This window comes from Suncus etruscus, chromosome 17, assembly GCF_024139225.1.
Source record: "Suncus etruscus isolate mSunEtr1 chromosome 17, mSunEtr1.pri.cur, whole genome shotgun sequence".
Classification (NCBI taxonomy): Eukaryota; Metazoa; Chordata; class Mammalia; order Eulipotyphla; family Soricidae; genus Suncus; species Suncus etruscus.
In genome coordinates, this window is record NC_064864.1 from 73,483,462 (window position 1) to 73,507,506 (window position 24,045).

The window sequence follows — 24,045 nt, forward strand, 5'->3', positions numbered from 1 at the left end:
TCCCCAGCTAGTCCCAGGCCTCAAGGAACCCCTCAGAATGGCTTCCCCATGGCACCAAACACCATGCTCCTTTACTCACTGAAAGTCACTCATAGCTGCCTTTTAGGACACTGGCTGCCTTCTGACTGGGACCTCACAACTGCAACAGGCCCTGCCCCCACAGTGGGATTCCAGAATCCTCAACAGCACACGATGCAACACGGCAATTTCCCTGCAGGGAAAGCATCCAACTGACGGCCCAGCTCCTTGGCACATCTCGTCATGCAGGTCTGATCCCCAGACCCAGTTTCCAGAAACTCCGGATGACATGCTTTGTGGAAGACAAACTCACAATCGCCAAGGCCTAGGATCTCTCCTGAATGAAGAAAAGGGTTCAACCCTGTCCTCTGATTCTATGTCACTAACTTTGGGGAAAGAAGCCAATGATAATAAAATTCTAGGCCCCCAGGACAGACACCCATTAAGGGCAGCAGAAACTGCGTGTATATCCCTGCCTTATTCTGAGTCTTGAGGACAGTATTAGGAGACAAGGCAAGATTTTACTGGGAAAAGTGAATTTTTAATTACCTTGTGAATCTACTTAGAAAAACACACAAGCAAAGTTCACAACTATAAATTTAAACCTGTTGCACTAAAAAAAATAACAAAAACACAAAACAACCACAGGCATGAACTGTAAACCTGTATTAATTACCAACTAGTCTTATGGTTAACTCTTAGTATTAATTCAGGATTTTCCTCCTTGGCAATTTCATGTTTTAGCACCAAATGACTCCAGAGGTCCTCGGAGCACTGTGCTGCCAGAGCCAGAGTCGTCTGCGCACACTCCACTCATACCGTGATGGAGCACGGGGGTGAGGCCCGTGGCAAGTAGGGAAGGGCGACTGAGGGCTCACGGCCAAGGTCTTTCAGGTAGTGCACTCGCTCAAAAAAGGCCAGCTCTCACTTGCAGGGTAGCGCTCTCCTTGCATTTTAATATCATGATTTAAAAGATGCAGATGCTATTGCCTAAATAGGACTCTATACATTTCCATCAGTGTTCATGAAAACACTTGAAGTGGCTACTGAATTTACACCGTTAATTAGTGGATTACAGCTTGAGCTCATTGGCAATTTTGGAAGCGATGTTCTTGAAAGCTATGGATGTGCCCGATATCCGCTTAAAGCGGACTCCATTCAGCGACAGCCGCGGCAGCTTGCACACTTCCATCTCCCACTGCACCAGGTTCTCGGCACGCCCGTCGCCATGCACACAGAAGAGTAAGAAGCGCTCTCTCTGCTCGTAGTCGCAGTTATTGGCATCCAGCACTTTGCGGATTTCCCGCATCATGTCACTGGGATCCATTGAACTAGTGGTTTTCATACTCCAGGTAAAGCGCAGGGAACGAGGTTTGGCTTCTTTGTTCTCATCCTTTTGCTCAGCAGATACGTTGCGACTGCAATGTACAGTGGCAGGTTTATATTTAATTACATACAAGAAATGCTACTTCTACTTGAGCCAGTTCATAACCAACACCTTCTACCTCATAGCTAGTCTTGCCCCTTTCCCTGAGCAGGGTCACACGGGTCACCCCAGCCCTGCCAACTAAGTCATAAACGCAACCAGCCCGCCGCCCTGGCCAGCTGGTGCTGTAGTGACTAGCACTAATACAGAGAAGCTAGACAGTGACTGTTTTCTCTGTTCCTTGGGTCACAATCGGCCATGCTCAGGGCATCAGGAAGTAAAAGAGGTTAGCCTTCAGCCATGGACTCTCCAGCCTGAGCACTGACCATGCAGTGCTGGACCTCTCACCTTGCCTGCCCCAACATTTTCACTCGATTCTGAGTAGCGCCCACAGGTATTACCATCAGCAATCACTGTCGTTTACCAGCACTTTCTCCAGAGGGTCCAAAGCTGGGCACAGAGGAAGGCACAGAGCAACCACCTCTATCCATCTATTCTAGACCTTTTGCTTCTATTTGGGTCATACAGATGCCCAGAGCACCTCACTACTGAAGAGAAGCAGAGCTATAGGACAGTAGGACTGATTTGACATTGGTCAAGCGGTCTGTAGCCCACACCACAGGGCCACTGTGGGGACCCTAGGAGCTACATGTGGGATCTTATCAACAGATTATCTGGGGTCAGGTACCACCCCTGGCAGTACTCTGGACTGACACCTGGCTCTGCACTTAAGGGGTCACTACTGGCGAATTCAGGGGTCATATGGGTGTCGGGGATGAAACTAGGTTAGTTGTGTGCAAGGCAAAAATGCTCTACCCACTGTACTATGGCTCTAGCCTTTGCTAGTGACTTTTTTGTTTTTGGGTCACACCCGGCAGAATTCAGGGGTTACTCCTTGCTCTGAGATCACCCCTGGCAGGCTCAGGGGACCATAGGTTGTCAGGAATCAAACCGAGGTCCATCAGGGTTGGAAGCATGCAAAGCAAACACCCTACCGCTGTGCTACCACTCTGGCCCTGCCACTGACTCCTATTTCACTTTATGTACTAGAATGTCTGAACTCAGACAAAGACTAACATTCATATCACAATAAATATACAAAATCCTATGGCCAACTGATATTAAGGGTGGCAGGTCGATTTGATTCTGCACTTAATTTTCTTTGTGCCAAAGATCTTTACTTATTTAACTGGATCCACAGTCATCAAAACTGATCGCAGACTTCCTGTGTAAAAAGTTACCTAAAAATGTATATGAGGATTGACATAAGCTCCCAAAGAGAGCTGGGCATGGGTAGAAGAAGGCCAGTGCTAGGACTGTGGAGAGGGTAAGAGAGGGTCATGAAACTGCAGAGGGACACGGCTTCCTGGGGGCTGGCATCAAGGGAAGAGATGGATCATCGGGCATCTTGGCACCATATTGTCAATGCCAATTCAAGAGTTTCTGTGAACTTAAGGCTGGAACAATAGTGCAACAGTAGGGCGTTTACCTAGCATGAGGCTGACCCAGGACTGACCTGGGTTCGATCCCTGGTTTCCCATATGGTCCCCCAAGCCAGGAGCAATTTCTTTTTTCTTTTTTTTTTTGGTTTTTGGGCCACACCCTGTGACGCTCAGGGGTTACTCCTGGCTATGCGCTCAGAAGTTGCTCCTGGCTTCTTGGGGGACCATATGGGACGCCGGGGGATCGAACCGCGGTCCGTCCTAGGCTAGCGCAGGTAAGGCAGGCACCTTACCTCCAGCGCCACCGCCCGGCCCCTTGCCAGGAGCAATTTCTAAGCGCATAACCAGGAGTAACTCCTTATCGCCACCAGTGTAGCCCAAAAACAAACAAACAAAAAAAAGTTTTGTGGGGCCGGAGAGATAGCATGGAGGTAAGGCGTTTGTTTGCCTTGCATGCAGAAAGTTATTGTTTGAATCCCGGCATCCCATATGGCCCTCTGAGCCTGCCAGGAGCGATTTCTGAGTGTAGAGCCAGGAGTAACCCCTGAGCGCTGCAGGTGTGACCCTCCCCCCAAAAGAGAGAAAACCAAGGCAAAGCTGGGATCAAGGTTTCTAGCATCCCAGTGAGCCACAGCACTCACACGCCATCATGTGGCCATCAAGGCACACTTCACCTGTGGGTCCAGTTCATGAGAAGGGAGGGCGGAGTGACACTGGGCCTCACTGACAACCCTAGAGCAGGGCACTAGGAGAGCATAAGCCCAGCCAGCCTCACTGTCCACCCGGGATTGAGCCTGCAACTCCCCTGGGGAAGCCTGTTCAATGCTGCTGAACAGTTTCTCCCTTCATGTTTCTCCAAATAAATCCCTTAATTACAACTGTTTACCACACACACCCCTGCCCCAAATTAATTTCTAACAGAGTACTGCCTCTGCCACCAAATGAGAACCAACACTTTGAAAGAGGTTAAGTAAAAAGATTCCCTCACCTTGAACCCTCATATCTCCCATTCCTCTCATATTCAGTTGGAAGCCTCAAGGAAGAGAATGGAGAAGCAGAGAGAAGTGGAAAGAGAAAAGAAATCTTTTAGAGTACACAGCACCCCGAGAAACAGACATCACAAACCAAGCACCCCCCAGTACTCTAGTGCCCTAGTGAGACTGTGACACTCTGACACTAACCCGTGCCCTGCTCCCCACAGTGGTTGTGATCTGAGCAAGTTCACAGCCCAGGCCTGGCTGCCTTCAACGTGAATAATGTGCTTCAGAAATTTTAGCTGCTCAATTTGACAATCACAAAATTTTCTGCACAAGGAGAAATTTGGCAACTTGGAAGATTAAAATATTAGTCATGAGCCAGAGATGCAGCACAGCGGTCAAGCTCTGCATACATTGAGGCCCTGGGCTTGATGTGAGGCACCACGAAACATAACAGACAAGAACACCGAAACCAACCAGTGTGGCATTTCCTCAGGAGCGAACTGGCCCTGAGTTCCAGGAAGGAGCTTACTCACAGTCCCACTATTCCTTGGTATAAAAGGATGAAGCGACAGCACAGTGGGAAGGAGGTTCACCTTGTACGTGGCCAAACTGGGTTTGATCCATATGGCCCCCCAAGCACTATCAGGAATGACTCCTGAGTGCAGAGTCAGGTATAAACCTTGAACATCTTCAAGTGTAGCGCAAAACCAAAAAGAAAAAAAGAAGAACTGTGGCCTGGCTTTCTAGGAGCAAGCCAAGTAGAATATGTATGTCCCAAACACTGAGCAAAGGTAGAGGTCTCTTTTTCTGTCATAATGAAAATACATACTTTGGGGGCCATAGATGCCACAGCAGCTAAGGTTCTCACCAAGTTTCAATCCCTAAGACCACATCCCATCCTTCAAGCCCACCTGGAGAGATCGCCGAGCGCAGAGCCACAAACAATTCCTGAGAACTGTTGGGCCTGGTCAGAAGAAAAAAAGCAACCTTTTCATCTGGCAGCGCTCAGGGGTTCCGCCTGGCTCTATGCTCATAAATCGCCCCTGGCAGGCACAGGGGACCATATGGGATTCCGGGATTCGAACCACCGTCCTTCTGCATGAAAGGCAAATGCCTTACCTCCATGCTATCTCTCCAGCCCCAGAAAAAGTACTTATATAAGGCTTCAATTAAATATAGAAATATAGATGCTTCCTTCAGTAGTTAGCAAAGCTGTTTAAGAGTTACTTCTGGGGCCCGGAGAGATAGCACAGCGGTGTTTGCCTTGCAAGCAGCCGATTCAGGACCAAAGGTGGTTGGTTCGAATCCCGGTGTCCCATATGGTCCCCCGTGCCTGCCAGGAGCTATTTCTGAGCAGACAGCCAGGAGTAACCCCAGAGCACTGCCGGGTGTGGCCCAAAAACCAAAAACCAAAAAAAAAAAAAAAAAAAAGGCGTTACTTCTGGCTCAGTGCTCCAGGAACCATGTGATCCTGGGGATGGGTGTCCAGCAAAAACAAAACAAAATCCAAGAAACAAACAAAAAAACTCACAATAAAAATGTGCACCAGGCCCGGAGAGATAGCACAACGGCGTTTGCCTTGCAAGCAGCCGATCCAGGACCAAAGGTGGTTGGTTCGAATCCCAGTGTCCCATATGGTCCCCTGTGCTTGCCAGGAGCTATTTCTGAGCAGACAGCCAGGAGTACCCCTGAGCACCGCCGGGTGTGGCCCAAAAACCAAAACCAAAAACCAAAAAAAAAAAAAAAAAAAACCGTGCACCAGTCCACTGAGAACCCTTTGGCTCAAAGAATGAGTCTGATGACAGCAGAAAGTTCTAGGCACACACAGAGTCCTGTTATGTAGCTGTCAAGATCCTGATTTCAGAAGAAGCAAAGAATAAAAAATTGGACAGAATGACAATACCACAGGGAGAGTGTTTGCCTTGTATGTGGTCAACTCGGGTTCCATCCCAGGTACCCTGTATGTACCCCTGACCCAAGCCCTGCCAGGAGTAATCCCTGAACACTGTCAGATAAGGCCCCCAAACTAACAACAAAAACAAAAACAACATAAAATACTCAAATAAAAACATGAGGCAGCCAATGTGGCTGTATGTGCAATACTTACTTCTAGTATCAGAATATGGACTCAATTCCCATGAATGACAGGCTAACATTACTAACTAAAACTTGGGGAGGTGGGGATGGAGAAAAGACAACACAATTGACACTTACCTTTTGCATACTTGAGGCTAATCATTAATTGTACATGTTACAGAACATCTCATTCTTCCAACAGGAACATGCTAAGTGTTATTAGTATGAGACAGAATTATTTGGATGCTAAATAATTCTACCAAAGAAAGAAAATGCACAGAGCATGCATAGGCCTATTATGTGGGCATCACTCTCTCTTCAAAAATGCCTGCCAGAGTTAATCTATTTCTTTTCAATTTCCTTTCAAAGATATAAGTATTTAGTTCTCAGCAGAAAGTTTAGTTTTTAAAGAAAAACAAAACAAAACAAAAAGGCTAGAAAGCCAAACCTGATGTTAATTGCAGGAGCCATTTAGGAGAATCGAAAAAAAGTGTATATATAAATCCTACCTTTTGATAAACCTGAATGACATGTTTCTAAAAGAAATTAAGCCAAAAAACAAAATTAACAAAAGTGACTTTGCATGAATTAAATTGAAAATCTAGTTAATTATAGAAAGCAAAACAAACAGCTCCTTGTCTGGCTAATCAATAGTAGTGAAATCTACAAAAAAGTAAAATTAAGTATAGACTCATTTGTTAGTAAAATTCAGTATCTTATGTTAGAGAAATGACAGGTCATTTGCAATCTACTTGTAAAATAACATTTCTCCTCAGAATACTTATGGACAAAAATCTCACCTGCTTGTACGTACATAAGTTTCATCATAAAATATTTAACCACTAAAAGATCACTGGAAGCTACAGGGGCTTAAAATGAAATTGAGGGGCTGGAGATATAGCATAAAGGTAAGGCATTTGACTTGCATGCAGAGGGAATGTGGTTCAGATCCCAGCATCCCATGTGGTCCCTGAGCCTGCTAGGAGTGATTTCTGAGCATAGAGCCAGGAGTAACCCCTGAGCGCTGCCAGGTATCACCCCCTACCCAAAAAAATTGACTTCAAGATTTTTCTTTTCTTTTTTTTTTTTTTTTTTGTTTTTGGGTCACACCCGGCAGCGCTCAGGGGACCACATGGGATGCCGGAATCCGAACCACCATCCCTCCGCATGCAAGGAAAATGCCCCAAATTCAAGAGTTTTACATCTCAAAATCAACTGAAAACTAATGACAGGGAACAGTGGGGGTCTTGCAAATTTATGTTTTATGCAATCAATGAGAATTGCATTTAAAGCAGTGATTGCATGTTAAAAGAATTTAAGATACTTAGATTGTATTTAGTAAAATCTGAACCCAGGACTGAATTTGTGCAGCACAAACACCATCCAGTGAAGGCATACACCTGTCAAACTATGTCCTTTGGGGGGTGAGGGGGCCATGTGGCCGCATCTGGCAGCAGCTCCATGGCTAACTGTTCCTGCTCTGTGCTCAGAAGCAACTACTTCCAAAGTATGGGTTCTTCGATTGTTCTTGTAATGCTCCACCCAGTGGTGCTCGGTGGATCCTGTGGGGCCAGGAACTAAACTCCAGCAAGCACAGGGCGTGCTAGGCACCAGCAAGTGGCCCTGGATCCTGCGCTTAGACAGGAGACACCAGGGACATCAGTTGAGTGACTGAATCCCTGGGGTCCTTAGTTTTTGTTTTTTTCCACATCTGGGATGACTTCCCATTGCTTCAAGTATTTTTGTTTTTGTGGGGGGAAGGAGTGAACGCAGGTGGACCACACCCAGAGATGTGACTTATTCCTGGCCCTGTATTAGGGAACATACTCCAGGCAATGCTTAGGGACCCTTCTATGGGATGCTGAGACCCTCCTATGGGGTGGTGGTGATGGAACATAGGCTGGTCACATGCAAGTCAAATGCCCTACCCACTTTATGGCTGGAAATGTTTATAAATATACTATTATTTACAAAATAAATTAAAACTAGTTAAGAGGTCATAAAGTGAAAATCGCTCCATACCAGTCACTGATATTTTTATATTACTAAGATAACCCAAAAAAAAGGAGCACAAAGGTGACAAATTCAAGAATTTTAATGGTGTGAGAAGCTTTATTAAGGAGCCAGAGACCATAGTCTAAGGACCCAGACATGACTGTCATGAAACCAGAGCATGGACAGGTCCAAGAGGTGCCAATTCATTCCTCTATGAATGATAAGAGGATTAAGGATGAATGATTTAGGATTAAGGGCAACACACCTATTGCCCACACTAGAGAGCAGGGTCTGGATGCAGGGAGCCCTCCCTGTAAAGGAACCTGAATTCTATCCCCTGAACCTAGGCTTCATACAGACTACATTGCAGCTTAGTCCTTAGTCCTTGAGAAAGGAACTGGGGACAGGGAACACAAGGGTGGTGTGCCATGGTTGGGTGGGAAAAAAAAGTTTTCTGAGGGACCAACAGGCAAGAACAGGTGCTCCAACTCCATTTGGTCCATCTGTGGTTTTTTTTTTTTTTTTTTTGGTGGTTTTTTTGGGTCACACCCGGCAGTGCTCAGGGGTAATTCCTGGCTCCAGGCTCAGAAATTGCTCCGGGCAGGCACGGGGGACCATATGGGACGCTGGGATTTGAACTGATGACCTCCTGCATGAAAGGCAAACGCCTTACCTCCATGCTATCTCTCCAGCCCCCATCTGTGTTTTTTTTTTTGTTTTTGGACCACCACAGTGGTGCTCAGGGGTTACTCCTGGCTGAAAAACTCCTGACAGGCTCAGGGGACCCTATGGGATGGCGGGAATAGAACACAGGTTGGCTGCGTGCCCTACCTGCTGTGATATAGCCCCGCACCCCATCTATTTTGGGTGTGTATATGTGTCACACCTGACAGCACTCAGGAGTTACTCCTGGCTCTGTGCTCAGAAATTGTTCCTGGCAGGTTCAGGGGTCCTTATGGGATGTTGGGAATCGAACTTGGGTCAGTCCTGTGTTGGCCGTGTGCAAGGCAAATGCCCTACTGCTGTGCTATCACTCCAGACCCATCTGTTCTTCTGTCAGATTGGCAGGGGTGTTCCAGAACAGTGGGGGATAAAAGAATTAAAGGGGGACTGAAATCCCCTAATTCCTCTAAACCTGCATCAATGTGAATGGCACCCTCTCTGCCTTGGAATCACTGTACTTTTTCAGGTTTCATTTCATGTATTTATTTGCCACACTTGGTGATGATCAGGGCTTACTCCAGGCTGCAGAGAAAGCTCAGCTCAGGAATTTACTTGTGATGCTGCTAGAGGACCATATAGGATGCCAGGGATCAAACCTGGGTCAGCCATGTGCAAGGCAAACATCTTCTCCACTGTGCTATTGCTCTGGCCCTTAAACTATGTTTTAAATGAATATGAATCATAGTAAAGTGGAATTAAATGAGATGGAATAAGGGAATTCCACAAAGATGGCATGAAACAGAGCTGGAGGTTCACAGGTTACAAGACAAAGAAGCAAGATACCAATGATTTTACACTTAGATGACTGACCCTGCCTGATAGAGGTAGTGAGTAAGAGTTTGCAGCAGACAGATGACTCAATGCCTCAGACACAAAAACCCAGAGATCTCAACCTTTCCATATCTCTGGCCCAACCACTACACCTCACACTGAAGCTGTTTCTGTCTGGCTTTCAGTTTCGAGATCACACCTAGTAGTGTCAGAACACCATGAGGTGCCTTGGAATGAAGCCAGGATGCTGACATCTGAAAGCTCTGCTCTGATCCTTTGAGTTTATTGACTGGACCAGTTATTTGCTGTGTTTTCTGACTGATTGTAAAGAATCACTGTCAGCTAAGTGGATTTCACTTTATTGGGACCAACATACTGCCAGAGGCACTGCAGGTGAGCTCGGGGCCCCAGGAAGCTTTTCTACTGGCAATCCTAGCTGCGTAGGGCAGAGGTTGGCGACCCACCTAATGACCTCATGTGCAAACCACACATTTTCCTTTCCCTCTCATAAAAACCATTATTTCTAGGGTTTGTAAAAACTTCCAGTCTAGGGCCCGGAGAGATAGCACAGCAGTGTTTGCCTTGCAAGCAGCCGATCCAGGACCTAAGGTGGTAGGTTTGAATCCCGGTGTCCTATATGGTCCCCCGTGCCTGCCAGAAGCTATTTCTGAGCAGACAGCCAGGAGTAACCCCTGAGCACCGTTGAGTGTGGCCCCAAAACCAAAAAAAAACAAAAAAACAAAAAAACAAAACAACTTCCAGTCTGATGAGTAAAGCTCAAGTACCTCAGATTTTGAGATTTCAACAGCTTTCCCGAGGCCCACAGGCCTTACAATGGGACACATTACGTTTCTGGGAAACTGGACACCAGTTTCTTGTGAGGAAAACAAAAATTTCTCTCTGAATAACATGTTAACAACACTGAATAAAGTCCCCTTGTTCTCTGAAGAGCTGAATGAACCTGATAAATTACTGATAAAGAGAATAATCCCCTAGAAATGCGAAGGTCAATGAACAAGAAAAGCTAGTGTTTCTCCTCTCTGGATCCTTTTGAGTTCTAGAGTTTAGGAACTGGATAATCCTGTCCTGCAGAGTGTGATTCAAAAATAATGAACGAGGGCCGGGTAGGTGGCGCTGGAGGTAAGGTGTCTGCCTTGCAAGCGCTAGCCAAGGAAGGACCGCGGTTCGATCCCCCGGCGTCCCATATGGTCCCCCCAAGCCAGGGGCGATTTCTGAGCACATAGCCAGGAGTAACCCCTGAGTGTCAAACGGGTGTGGCCCAAAAACCAAAAAAAAAAAAAAAAAAAAAAAAAAAAAAAAAAAAAAAAAATGAACGAGAACCACATTCTCAAGTGCTGTGAACTCTAAAATCTATTTGGGTTGTAACCAGGGTCTTATATGGGCAAAAATATGTGCTCTACCACTTGGCTACACACCCCAATTTTAAACTCTAATTTATTTCTCTATTTTTTTTTTTTATTTTATTTTAGGGCCATATCTGTTGGTGCTCAAGGGACCAGATGGGATGCTGGGGATTAAATCCAGGTTGGTCACATGCAAGACAAATGCCCTACTCACTGTGCTATTGCTTTGGCCCTTATCCTATACTAGATTAGTATAGAATATTAATTTATGTTAATTTTACATGTATGTGTATATACATAGTTTTTGTTTTTGGGCTATACCCTGCACTCGGGTTACTCCTGGCTGTGCACTCAGAAATCACTCCTGGCTCTACACTCAAAAATTAATACTGGTAAGCTTGGGATCCCTATGGGATGCCAATGATAGAATCCGTGTTGGCTGCATGCAAAGCAAACGCCCTACCCATTGTGCTACTGCTCTGGCCCCTATATATAAATTATTTTGGTCCATATCCACTGTGCTCAAGTGATCACAACTGGCTCTGTGATCAGAAGAATATATAGGGTGATGGGGATGTACCTCAAGTCATCTGTGTGCAAGGCAAACACCCTATCCATTGTACTATCACTCTGGTCCCTATAAGATTTTAAATCCCCCAAATCTGAAGTTAAGACAAAATGAAAAAGCATCTATGGGTTGTAGCTTCACAAGACAGAGATGACAGCTCTCTATCTGCTCAGCCAATGCACCTGGCACTTACCTCCTCGTGAGTTTTGAAGTTAATTTACTAAAAAGATTAGTAGAGCCCCGGCTTCTGGTCTGGGCCAGTGGTGTGGCCTCATGGGACAGGCTGGGGGAGGCAGGCGGGCCATTGTATGTGGCAGTTCGTCGCTCCCGGGGCTGCCCATGGAAAGTGCTCCGGTTCACAGTGCCTCGTGGGAAGCGAATTCGATCTGGGGTCGTTGCACTGCTAATACTGTGTGTTGAAGCAACTGGAGTTCTCTGATCTGGAATAGCGCTGCAAAGTCAGAAAACAAATTCTCACATCTTTGTTCACAAAATCCTGGCTTTGTGGCAAACATGGCACACAAAACCTTACAATGTCCCTTTGAAATAGTGGCGAAAACCAGTTCTAGTAAATCCACACTCTAGGGGGGCAGAAGGGGCAAAAAGTAAGTTCAATGAAAAAAGGCACCAAAAGAACGTATAAAATGACAACAGCCTTGGGGTGAAGGAAACAGTACAGAGGTCTTTTCAAGGACAAGATTAACACAGACAGATTCTAGACAGACAATGGCTAATGAAATTTCTTTCCTTGGCTTCCCTCTCATATTGCTTACATGCAGACAACCTTGCCCTTATATAATAAAGGCTATGCAGGAGAAACTGAAGAATAAGCAATGAAAAAAGTTTTGGAAGCACACAAATGGCCCAATCATCATAAAATTCAACATGCCAAAAGCAGGTTGGGGAGGAGAGGGCATTTTTTTTAAAATTTGGCAAAAGCATGAAGACACATGGACACATGAACAGCATGACACAGGATGTGCTCAACTAAAACCACAAACAGGATACCGTGTGGACAACCAAAACAAAATCATGGATTATAAATCCAGAGCACAAAATTAAGAAGCAGTGGGTATACACATTAGTTTCACAAGGAATGTATTTTTCTTACATAGCCTTGAAGTTATCTCCTTCACTGTCTATTGGAGGTAACATCATCTTGGGGTGCCCAGAGGCTGACATGGACATCGACTTCTGATGTCTCAGCCGACAGGTAGAAGATGTGGTACAAACTGAGGCAGGGCTAGCTGCGTAAGCGAACATTTCTGTCAGGCTAGGAGGGGGTTTGGGTTCAGGCAGAGGCAGAAACAAGAGTGTGATGGACCAGAAGAACAGCCTGTTGTTTAAAGCACATTCCGTCCTCCCCAAACCAGCTTATTGTTGTCAAACAACAAAGACCTCCAACTTGTTTTGGGGATTCTGGAGCACGGGGCTAAACTATGGTTTCTATCTTTTTGTTTGCTTGTTTGTTTTCGGGTCACACCCAGTGGCGCTTAGGGTGACCCCCGGCTCTGCACTCAGAATTTGCTCCTGGCAGGCTCGGGTTAGAATGGGCGCAATATAGGATGCTGGGATTCGAACTGAGTATGCCCTGTGTTGGCCGCATGCAAGACAAAAGCCATACCGCTGTGCCAAGCCCCCGTGGATTCTTTCTTAAATGCTGTTTATTATCTTTAAAGGAAAGAACATCTATATATTTAAGTCTTTGATTCTGTGAAGTGGACAATATTATCCTACGCAATGCCTCTACTTTCATCAACAGGGTAATGGGAACCCTACCATGGTGAACACATTATGCTCTTCTCTTATATCCCTCTCAAGGCACAATGACATCTTCTTTTCTTTTTTGAGGGGCCACACCCAGCTGTGCTCAGGGGTTACTCCTGGCTATCTGCTCAGAAATAGCTCCTGGCAGGCACAGGGGACCATAAGGGACGCCGGGATTCGAACCAACCACCTTAGGTCCTGGATCGGCTGCTTCCAAGGCAAACACCGCTGTGCTATCTCTCAGGCCCCACAATGACATATTCTTAATGAATTAGTAAAATTAAATGGATAGTGATTTTATTCAGGACTCAGGATAGTGAACAGTTTTTATCTTTATCAAATACCTGACCAAATCTAAATAATGAATATTTCTTAAACAGAGTTAAATATTTTCAAGGATAACCCAATGGTCAAAATCATTAAAAATAAGGGGGGGGGGGCAGAGAGATAGCAAGGAGGTAAGGTGTTTGCCTTGCATGCAGAAGGTTGGTGGTTTGAATCCTGGCATCCCATATGGTCCCAAGTCTGCCAGGAGCAATTTTTGAGCAAAGAGCCAGGAGAAACCCCTGAGCACTGCTGGATGTGATCGAAATCCCCCTCCAAAAAAATCCTTAAAAACAAAAAACAAGGGGCCTGGAGAGATAGCACAGCGGCGTTTGCCTTGCAAGCAGCCAATCCAGGACCAAAGGTGGTTGGTTCGAATCCCGGTGTCCCATATGGTCCCCCGTGCCTGCCAGGAGCTATTTCTGAGCAGACAGCCAGGAGTAACCCCTGAGCACTGCCGGGTGTGACCCAAAAACCAAAAAAAAAAACAAAACAAAAAAAAAAAAACCAAAACAACAACAACAACAACAACAACAACAAAAAAACCAAAAACAAAAGAAAAAAACCTTGGGGCCAGCGCGATAGCATAGCAGAAGGGCATTTTGACCCACTCCCCCAATAAGGTCCCCAGCCAGAAGTGATTTCTGAGTGCATAGCCAGAAGTAACCCGAGTGTCACAGGATGTGGCTCAAAAGGCAAAATACACCTTTTTTTTTTCTCTTTTTTTTGGTTTTTGGGTCACACCCGGCAGCGCTCAGGGGACCATATGGGATGCCGGGATTCGATCCACTGTCCTTCTGCATGAAAGGCAAACGCCTTACCTCCATGCTATCTCTCCGGTGCCAACAACAAACCTTTTAAAATGGGATGATTGCTAAGTGCAAACTCTTACAGTATAAAGGGGAGTCGCAACTGTGTGGTTTTACTGGCTGAGAGATCCACAAGGCTAAACTGCCCACTGGCATTTCTGCATCTTTGATTCTAATCTTTGTTTTTTTTTTTTTTGGGGGGGGGGTTTTGGGTCACACCCAGCAGCGCTCAGGGGTTACTCCTGGCTGTGCCCAGAAATCACTACTGAAAGGGTCGGGGGACCATATGGGATGCCGGGATTTGAACCACCATTCATCTTGAAATGGCTGCGTGCAAAGCAAATGCCTTACAGCTGTGCTATCTCTTTGACCCAATACTGATGACTTTATTTCTTTGGGTTTTGGCCATACCGGTGACGCTCAGGGGTTACTCCTGGCTATGCGATCAGAAATCACTCCTGGGGCTGGTGAGGTGGCACTAGAGGTAAGGTGTCTGCCTTGCATGTGTAAGCCAAGGAAGGAGCGCGGTTCAATCCCCCGGCGTCCCATATGGACCCCCCCAAGCCAGGGGAAATTTCTGAGTGCTTAGCCAGGAGTAACCAAGCCCTGAGCATCAAACAGGTGTGGCCCCCAAAATAAAAAAATCACTGCTGGCTTGGGGGACCATATGGGACACCAGGGGATCGAACTGTGGTCCGTCCTAGGTTTGCACATGCAAGGCAGATGCCTTACTGCTTGCACTACGGCTCCGGCCCTGTACTGATGACTTATTTTTTTAAGTATTAATTTCCATTTTATTTCCCCTCAGAGGACTTTGTCTTCAATGCTTAATGGATGATTTTTTATAAAAGTAATTTCAGGCCCCTTTTCTGTTTTTGTTTTTTTTTTTGGTTTTTGGGCCACACCCGGTGACGCTCAGGGGTTACTCCTGGCTATGTGCTCAGAAGTCGCTCCTGGCTTGGGGGACCATATGGGATGCTGGGGGATCGAACCGCGGTCCGTCCAAGGCTAGCGCAGGTAAGGCAGGCACCTTACCTCTAGTGCCACCACCCGGCCCCTCAGGCCCCTTTTCTGAAGGTGCAAATGAGAGCTGAACCATCCTACTTAAGAACAAAGCAGCGCTTCCTTCCTAGCCTGTTCTGTACAACTCGAGGGGTTTCTGGGCCTTCAGCCTGAAACCTGCCCACCTCTACAAAGGAATGTCTCCTCCTACGCTCAGTCTGGTAACGAATGTTTTGAAGCACAAGGAATTGAGAGAAACGCTTAATATCCTAAGCCCACAGCAAAGCACCCTAGGGCTCTGCATATCTCTTTCCTGGAACTGGTCTTTCTGGCCCTCCTATGTGCCAAATCAAAAATTCAAAGATCATTTACAGCGATTCTGTGAGCCAGGAGAGCTGGTGTTGTTTTCTTTTTCTTTGGCTTTTGGGGCCACACCCAGCAGCACTCATGTGTTATTCCTGACTCTGCTCAGAAATCATTCTGGCAGACTTAGGGGACCATATGGGATGCCGGGAATCGAACCTGGGTCCTGAGAGGCAAACGCCCTACTGCTATGCTATCTCTCCGGCCCCTTGCTGATATTATTCAATATATTTTCATAAAAATTCAACTCAACTTCAAGAACATAAAGACTCCAGTTCAAAAATATATAAGCACATCTTTGGTCATGGCAGTGCTATTTTTATTTTGATCTTTTTGGTTTTTGGGTCACACCCGGCAGGGCTCAGGGTGTGTGGCTCTGTGCTCAGAAATCGCCCCTGGCAGGCACAGGGGACTATATGGGATGCCGGGATTCGAACCACCGTCTTTCAGGATGTAAGGCAAATACCCTACTTCCAGGATATCCCTACGGCCCCATTTTTATTATTTTGATATTTGAACCATACCCATACCCAGGTTACTCCTGGCTCTGTACTCCTAGAGAGTGAACCCTGTCAGCCCTGGCAAAAAGGAGCTATTGCACTAGTCAAGCCTAAAGCCTAGTGTAATAGCTAATTAAGAAGATGCAGAGTGGGGCCGGAGAGATAACATGGAGATAGGGCATTTGCCTTGTATTCTGAAGGACAGTGGTTTGAATCCTGGCATGCCATATGGTTTCCTGAGTCTGCCAGGAACGATTTCTGAGCCTAGAGCCAGGAGTAACTCCTGAGTCCTGCCGGTGTGACCCAAAAATAAAAACAAACAAACAAAGAAACAAAAAAGCTACAGCCAGAGAGATAGCATGGAGTAAGGCATTTGTCTTTCATGCAGAGGATGGTGGTTCAAATCTCGGCATCCTATATGGTCTCCTGTGCCTGCCAGGGGCGACTTCTGAGCATAGAGTCAGGAGTAACCCCCCTCAAAAAAAAAAACTACAGAGTGGGGCTGGAGTGGTGGTGCAAGTGGTAAGGGCGTCTTCCTTGCACATACTAACATACGATAGAGCGCGTTTTGATCCCCAGGTGTCCCATATGGTCCCCCAAGCCAGGAGCAATTTGTAAGTGCATAGCCAGGAGCAACCGCTGAGCATATGAGTGTGGCTCCTCTCTCCCCTCAAAAAAGCTGCAGTGTAGGCCAGAAAGATAGCAGAGGTACGGTGTTTGCTTTGCACGCAGCTGACCTGAGCCAGACCAGGTTAAGCATTCCATATGGTCCCCCAAATCTGCCAGGAGCCATTTCTGAGCAGAACCAGGAGTAACCCGAGCACCACCGGGTGTGGTCCGACCCCCTCCCCCCACAAAAACAGCTGCAGTGAACAAGAAATAATGGAATCCTAGTCAGGAAATATGAAGCCTTGACTTTTTCTGTTTTGGGTCACACCCTGCAGTGCTCAGTATTACTCCTGGCTCTGTGCTCAGAAAGCGCTCCAGACAGGCTCGGGGGACCATGTGGGATGCCAGGACTTAAACCATCGTCTGTCAGGGATTGGCTTCATGCAAGGCAAATGCCTATCACTGTGCTAGCTCTCCTGTCCTTGAAGCCTTGACTTTTGTTACAATGTAAATCAATCTAAGCATTTCCCTCAGAAAGAGACACATACACACAAAAGCCAGAAGAGACATAAGTACAATATTCTCTCATTCCTCTTAGGTGCAATATGTAAAGAAACAAAGCAAGGACACAGACAATGTTCCTGACAATAAATCTGCATGCTGCCAACAGAAACTGGGACTAATACCTAAGTGAGAAGTGAAAAAGATGGGTCCTCTGGCTGGTGGGGGAAGGATTTTGCTGGAGGACAGTGTGGAAACACTGTATCCCTAAACCACAGTCCTATAAGCAAATTTTACTCAGCAAGTAATTTTTTTAAACTTTATTTATTGATTTATTATTGGTTTTTGGGCCAATGGCGCTCAGTGGTCACTCCTGGCTCTGCACTCAGAAATCACCCCTGGCAAGCTGGGGGGACCATATGGGATGTCAGGAATTGAGCTGGGTCCCTCTGCGGGTTGGCAGCATGCAAGGCAAATGTCCCACTGCTGCACTATCTCTCCAGCCCCTCAGTAAGTAATTTAAAAGTATTAAGATTTGGAGGCCTGGGGCCGGAGAGATAGCATGTAGAGATAGCATGTAGGTAAAGCACCTTGCATGCAGAAGGTCGGTAGTTCAAATCCCGGCATCCCATATGGTCCCCTGAGCCTGCCAGGAGTGATTTCTGAACGAGGAGCCAGGAGTAACCCCTGAGCACTGCAAGGAGTGACCCAAAAACTAAAACAAAATTAATACTTCTTTTTTTTTGGGGGGTTAACAGCCAGCGACAGTGCTCTGTGCTCAGAAGTCGCTCCTGGCAGGCACTGAGAACCATATGGGGATGTTGGGAATCGAACCAATGTCCATCCTATGTTTGCTGCATGCAAGACACCTGTGCTGTTGCTCCCACACAAATCTTTTTTTTGTTTTTTTTTTTTTTGTTTTTTGGGTCGCACCCGGCATTGCTCAGGGGTTACTCCTGGTTGTCTGCTCAGAAATAGCTCCTGGCAGGCACGGGGGATCATATGGGACACCAGGATTCGAACCAACCACCTTTGGTCCTGGATCGGCTGCTTGCAAGGCAAACACCGCTGTACTATCTCTCTGGGCCCTACCACACAAATCTTAATACTTTCTTTTGGGGGGGTGGGGCACACCTGGCAGTGCCTAGGGGTTACTGGGCAAGCACGGGGACCATATGGGATGCTGGTATTCAAACCACCTTTGGTCCTGGGTCGGCTGCTTGCAAGGCAAATAAATGCCCTACTGCTGTGTTATCTCTCCAACCCCAAATCTTTTTTTTTTTTGGGGGGGGGGATTGGGTCACACCTGGCACTCAGGGGTTTCTCCTGGCTCTATGCTCAGAAATCGCCCCCAGCAGGGGCTCGGGGAACCCATATGGGATGTCGGGATTCGAACCATCGTCCTTCTGCATGCAAGGCAAATGATATACCTCCATGCTATGGTTCCGGCCCCAATATTAAGATTTTTTTTAGAAAAAGTTTGGGTAAAAGTTCATTTCACTTATTTTATTGTGTAAATAAAGCTGTTTACTATTAGTTTTCCCAAACATACCTAAGATTTTGAATTATCTGTTTTTGTTTTAAAAAACTGTGTGTGTGGGTAGGCACAACCATATGGGATGCTGAGGGCTTATTTCTGGTAGCGCTTGGCAGAACCACGGTGCTGGGGACTGAGCCATATCAGTTGAGCACAAGGCAAACCCTTACCCAGCTCAGTTCTCCTGTAATTTTTTTTGTTGTTTTTGGGTCACACCCGGCAGCACTCGGGTTACTTCTGGTCCTACACTCTGAAATCGCTCCTGGAAGGCTGGGGGGACCTTATGGGATGCCGGGATTCGAACCACTGTCCTTCTGCAAGTAAGGCAAACGCTCTACCTCCATGCTATCTCTCCGGCTCTCTCCTCTAACTTTTCTAAAAAATAAATACCATTGTTTTTTGTGCTTCCTATCTATACAGGAAGATCAAAGCAAAAGACTTTGTATTAGACTGTACCCTCCTTTGTCCTCCACCTCAACATTCTGTTCCAAGACAGAGCTAGGATCAATCAATGCAGGCCAAAGACAGTGCAGTACGAGAGAACAGGCTTGGGGAGCAGCAGGTGAAGAGTCTCTCCCAGAACACTTCCTCTCCTCCCTAAGGCAAACTATCTCTGCACATCTGAATGAATAGTTGGGGGGGGGCAGCATATTGTTTGGGACTATAAATTGCAGTACTGGGGATGATTGCTGACCTCTGGCAAGACAAGCATGTACCTGCAATTAGGAGCAATCTCCTCTCCCCAGCACCCATAAGTCTAGTTCAAACAGTGGGGCCGGAACCATAGACAGCTGACCTAGATTTGATTTCCACATGGTCCCCAAAGCACCAATGGGTGTGGCCCAAAACCAAAACAAACAAAACCCCCTGGGGCCGGTGAGGTGAGGTGGCGCTAGAGGTAAGGTGTCTGCCTTGCAATCGCTAGCCAAGGAAGGACCTGGGTTCGATCACCCGGTGTCCCATATGGTCCGGTCCCCCCACGCCAGGGGCGATTTCTTAGCACTTAGCCAGGAGTAACCCCTTAGCAACAAACGGATGCGGCCCAAAACAAAACAAAACAAAACAAAACAAAAACACATTCTACCATTTATTTTTGGCCTTGCTGCTTTCCCTATCTGGTCCTCCATACATTTTGGGTTTTGGGCCATACCTGGTGATGCTTAGGGATTATTCCAGGCTCTGAGCTCATAGGTGTGGGAGACCATATGGGATGCTGACCCTCAGTATTACTTTTTAAAACTGAAGAATCACACGGGCCCGGAGAGATAGCACAGCGGTGTTTGCCTTGCAAGCAGCCGATCCAGGACCAAAGGTGGTTGGTTCGAATCCCGGTGTCCCATATGGTCCCCCGTGCCTGCCAGGAGCTATTTCTGAGCAGACAGCCAGGAGTAACCCCTGAGCACTGCCGGGTGTGGCCCAAAAACCAAAAAAAAAAAATAAAAAAATAAAAAAATAAAAAAAATTGAAGAATCACATTGTTCCTTTTAATATTCCCAATTCCCCCCCTTGTTTTTTTGGGGGGCCACACCCGGCGGCACTCAGGGGTTACTCCTGGTTCTGTGCTCAGAAATTGCTCCTGGCAGACATGGGAAACCATATGGGTTTCAAATCACCATTCGTCCTGTATTGGCTGTGTGCAAGGCAAATGCCCTATTGCTGTGCCATCGCTCTGGCCCTTCCAATTGCTTTCTTCTTCTTTTTTTATTTGTTTTTGGGTCACACCCGGCAACACTCAGGGGTTACTACTGGCTCTACACTCAGAAATTGCTCTTGGCAGGCATTGGGGACCATATGGAATGCCGGGATTCGAACCACTGTCCTGCATGCAAGGCAAACTACCTCTATGCTATCTCTCCGGCCTCCCCAATTGCTTTCTATTTGATTTTTAATTTTGTCTTTGGACTACACCCAGTGGTAGTGTTCAGATATCACTCCTGGTAGCCATCTGGGGTACTCGGGATAGACCCAGGGGTGGAAGGCAAATACCCTAATTGCTATATTATAATTCCAGACCAAGTTGTTCTTTCTTTTTGTTTCGTTTTTGGGTCACACCTGGCACCGCTCAGGCGTTACTCCTGGCTCTAAGCTCAGAAATTGCTCCTGGCAGGCGCGGCGGACCATATGGGATGATGGAATTCGAATCACCGTCCTTCTGCATGGAAGGCAAACGTCTTACCTCCATGCTATCTCTCTGGCCCCAGTTGTTCTTTCTTACACTTCTTTTTTGATTTTTGGGCCACACCCAGTTACGCTCAGGGGTTACTCCTAGCTATGCATTCAGAAATCACTCCTGGCTTGGGGGATCATATGGGACACTGGGGAATCAAACCATCCTAGGTTAGCAAGTGGAAGGCAGACGCCTTACAGCCTGAGCCACGGCTCTGGCTCCCAGTTTCTTATTTTTTGAGGCCTCCCGCTCAGAGCTGATGTGACTAGAGCTACTCCCAAATGAAGAAGGCCACCCCACTCCAGCCCAAGGCAATAAGTCGCAGTAGTTCTAAGGCCACAGAACCACCCTGTGAACTTAGGAACAAGAATCTGCAGCAGGAATAACTGGAAACAGAAGATCACTCACTGTAACTCTTACCACCTCAAGAGGAGCCATAGAAAAGCCAGTCCTGGCACATGTATTGCCTGGGTGTATGAGTTTATGGGGCCCAAAGCTATTCTCAAGATTGCCTTTCCTACCTTCATGCTGGGTTATGTACTAGGCCTCTCTCCACCTCTGGAGAAGCCTGTGCTCTCTCTTGAGCGTGTTACTTTCTTATGTCTCCCCTTCCTCAGCACCTTCCAATAAACCTGTTTTTACTTCACTGCTCCTCTCCACTCCTAAAATTCTTTTCTTTTTCTTTTTTCTTTTTTTGTTTTTGTGTCACACCCAGCGGTGCTCAGGGGTTACTCCTGGCTGTCTGCTCAGAAATTGCTCCTGGCAGGCACGGGGGACCCTATGGAACACCGGGATTCGAACCAACCACCTTTGGTCCTGGATCGGCTGCTTGCAAGGCAAACGCCACTGTGCTATCTCTCCGAGCCCCTAAAATTCTTTTCTGTGAGGGAAGGTAACAGTTGCAGAAGACTGGACCAGGTCTAGAAATGACTTTTCCTATCTGCAAAGATCAATTCCTCATTCCAGTCTGAGTCCAGTTTCCCCCCAAGAAACCAGCTGATAGGGATCAAGTCCTATGATGGCAGACCATGTGAGTGCCAGGTGTAGCTTGAGAGCACCCAATGGAGCTGGCTGGACTTAAGGTCCGTGAGGTGCAGGGCTCCTGACAGACTTCACTAGTCCTAGATCTCTCAGCCAGGTCCAGATAGTGGAGGTGGGGAGAGAGAAGAAGCAGATTCCCTTTCCCTTCTCAAGGAAGTGGTCTCTCCTCCCTACTTCACACAAGTCCCCTGGCAACTTCCTCTGAATCATAGTATACTGAGCAGACAGCAGGGAATGCAGGGACCATATGGAATGCAGGGACCATATGGGACACCGGGATTCGAACCAACCACCTTAGGTCCTGGATCAGCTGCTTGCAAGGCAAATGCCGCTGTGCTATCTCTCCAGGCCTGACAGCTAGTACTTGTAATCGCTGTGTCTGTGCTAGGGATTTTCTTTTCTTCTTCTTCTTTTTTTTTTTTAAGTTTTTGGGCCACACCCGGCAGTACTCAGGGGTTACTCCTGGCTGTCTGCTCAGAAATCGCTCCTGGCAGGCACGGGGGACCATATGGGACACCGGGATTCGAACCAAGCACCTTTGGTCCTGAATCGGCTGCTTGCAAGGCAAACGCTATCTCTCCGGGCCCTGTGCTAGGGATTTTCAAGCTGATTAGAAACCAACACAACTCTTGACAGTATCACACAATGAAGACCTACACCTTCTTTTGCCTTACTGTCGTTAATCTGTGATGTAGAAAATGGGTCCTTTGAAGAGACACCAAAGGAAGAGTGGATACATTAGAAGGGTGAAAGGTAGTTGAAAAAGTGGAGGTACCACAGGGCTCAATACCTGGAATGCCTGAAGGAAAGTGCAGTTGTCATTTGTATTGAGAGTTTAGTTTTTAATTTTATAACTTTTATGTCTTTACTTGGGAGACCATACACACTAAAGGAGCATGCACACCCTGTAGGAGACTTTATTTGGCTGCTTGATAATGAACTTGAGACAGCCTATACATCGAGTGCCTTACCTGCTAGCATATCTCTGCAACCCCTAGATATGTGTATAACATTTAAAATATTTTTCTGAGTGTATTTTTGGCTCATTCCCTGTAGTTGAATCAGCCTGCTGGTTTCTAGGAATCAGATAAAGGGTCTTGGACATGAGGCACATGTATTTTACAGTGAGCCCCATCCCTGCTCTCTAAACTACCTCAATCTCATCAGTCATTTCATTAGTCATTCTCATATCAGAACTCCACATAAATAAACAGTTGACCGCACTAAAGGCTAGAAACAAAAACAAAAATGTTACCCAGAGCTCAACAGCATTTAATCAAGGCATAAGGTACGTAGAGCAGAGGAAGAAAATAATAATCAGTCTAAGAAATTATCTGTGTAGAGAAGGTTCAGTGCATGACATTTTTTTTTTCTTTTTTGTTTTTTGGGTCACACCTAGAGGTGCTCAGGGGTTACTCCTGGCTCTCCACTTAGAAATTGCCCATGGGCTGGAGCAGTGGCACAAGCTGTAAGGTGTTTGCCTTGTGCGCTAGCCTAGAATGGACTGCAGTTTGATCCCCAGGAGTGCCATATGGGTTCCCCAAGCCAAGAGCAATTTCTGAGTGCATAGCCAGGAGTAAGCCCTAAGTGTCACCGGATGTGGCCAGAAAAGCAAAAAGCAAAAAAGCAAAAAAAAAAGAAAAAAGACAAAAAAAAAAAAAAAAAGAAAAAAAAGAAAAAAAGAAAAAAGAAATTGCCTCTGGCAGGCACAGGGGACCATGTGGGATGCCAGAAATCGAACCACATTCTGTCCTGGATGAGCTACGTACAAGGCAAACGCCCTACCGCTCTGCTATCTTTCCTGCCCCATTGTGCATGATCTTTTTTTAAGATTCAAGCATCTGGGACAAGGAAGGTTTGGGGAATTGGGGCACGGGTTTTGTGCTGGGGATCAAATCCTAATACTGCATGTTACCGCAGACCTGGGCCTCCTATCTCTTCCTCACTTCACATACTTAAATGCTCTGCTCTTGCAGATCAGGCCATTTTTATAGTGAAGCGAGGAAACAACTGGAAGGTGTAAGTTAGGGACAGAAGGAACGGGAGTGCCCAGGTACTTGGG

General features: G+C 46.6%; 1 protein-coding gene across 6 annotated transcripts in view; it reads right to left on the reverse strand.

Moving 5' to 3' along the window:
* Window positions 1–537: 537 nt before the first annotated feature.
* The window catches only part of MARK3 (microtubule affinity regulating kinase 3), a 96,661-nt gene continuing 73,153 nt past the window's right edge, over window positions 538–24,045 (reverse strand). The window contains exons 15-19 of one of the 6 annotated variants that reach the window (XM_049790331.1): window positions 12,475–12,636; window positions 11,557–11,814; window positions 6,452–6,478; window positions 3,875–3,919; window positions 538–1,436 (exon numbers count right to left, since the gene is read on the reverse strand). In XM_049790331.1, coding sequence (XP_049646288.1) covers window positions 1,091–1,436; window positions 3,875–3,919; window positions 6,452–6,478; window positions 11,557–11,814; window positions 12,475–12,636 — 838 coding nt within the window. In that variant the 3' untranslated portion in view covers window positions 538–1,090. The remainder of the gene's footprint in view (window positions 1,437–3,874; window positions 3,920–6,451; window positions 6,479–11,556; window positions 11,815–12,474; window positions 12,637–24,045) is intronic. The other 5 variants (XM_049790334.1, XM_049790332.1, XM_049790335.1 and 2 more) reach the window with 5 other exon arrangements.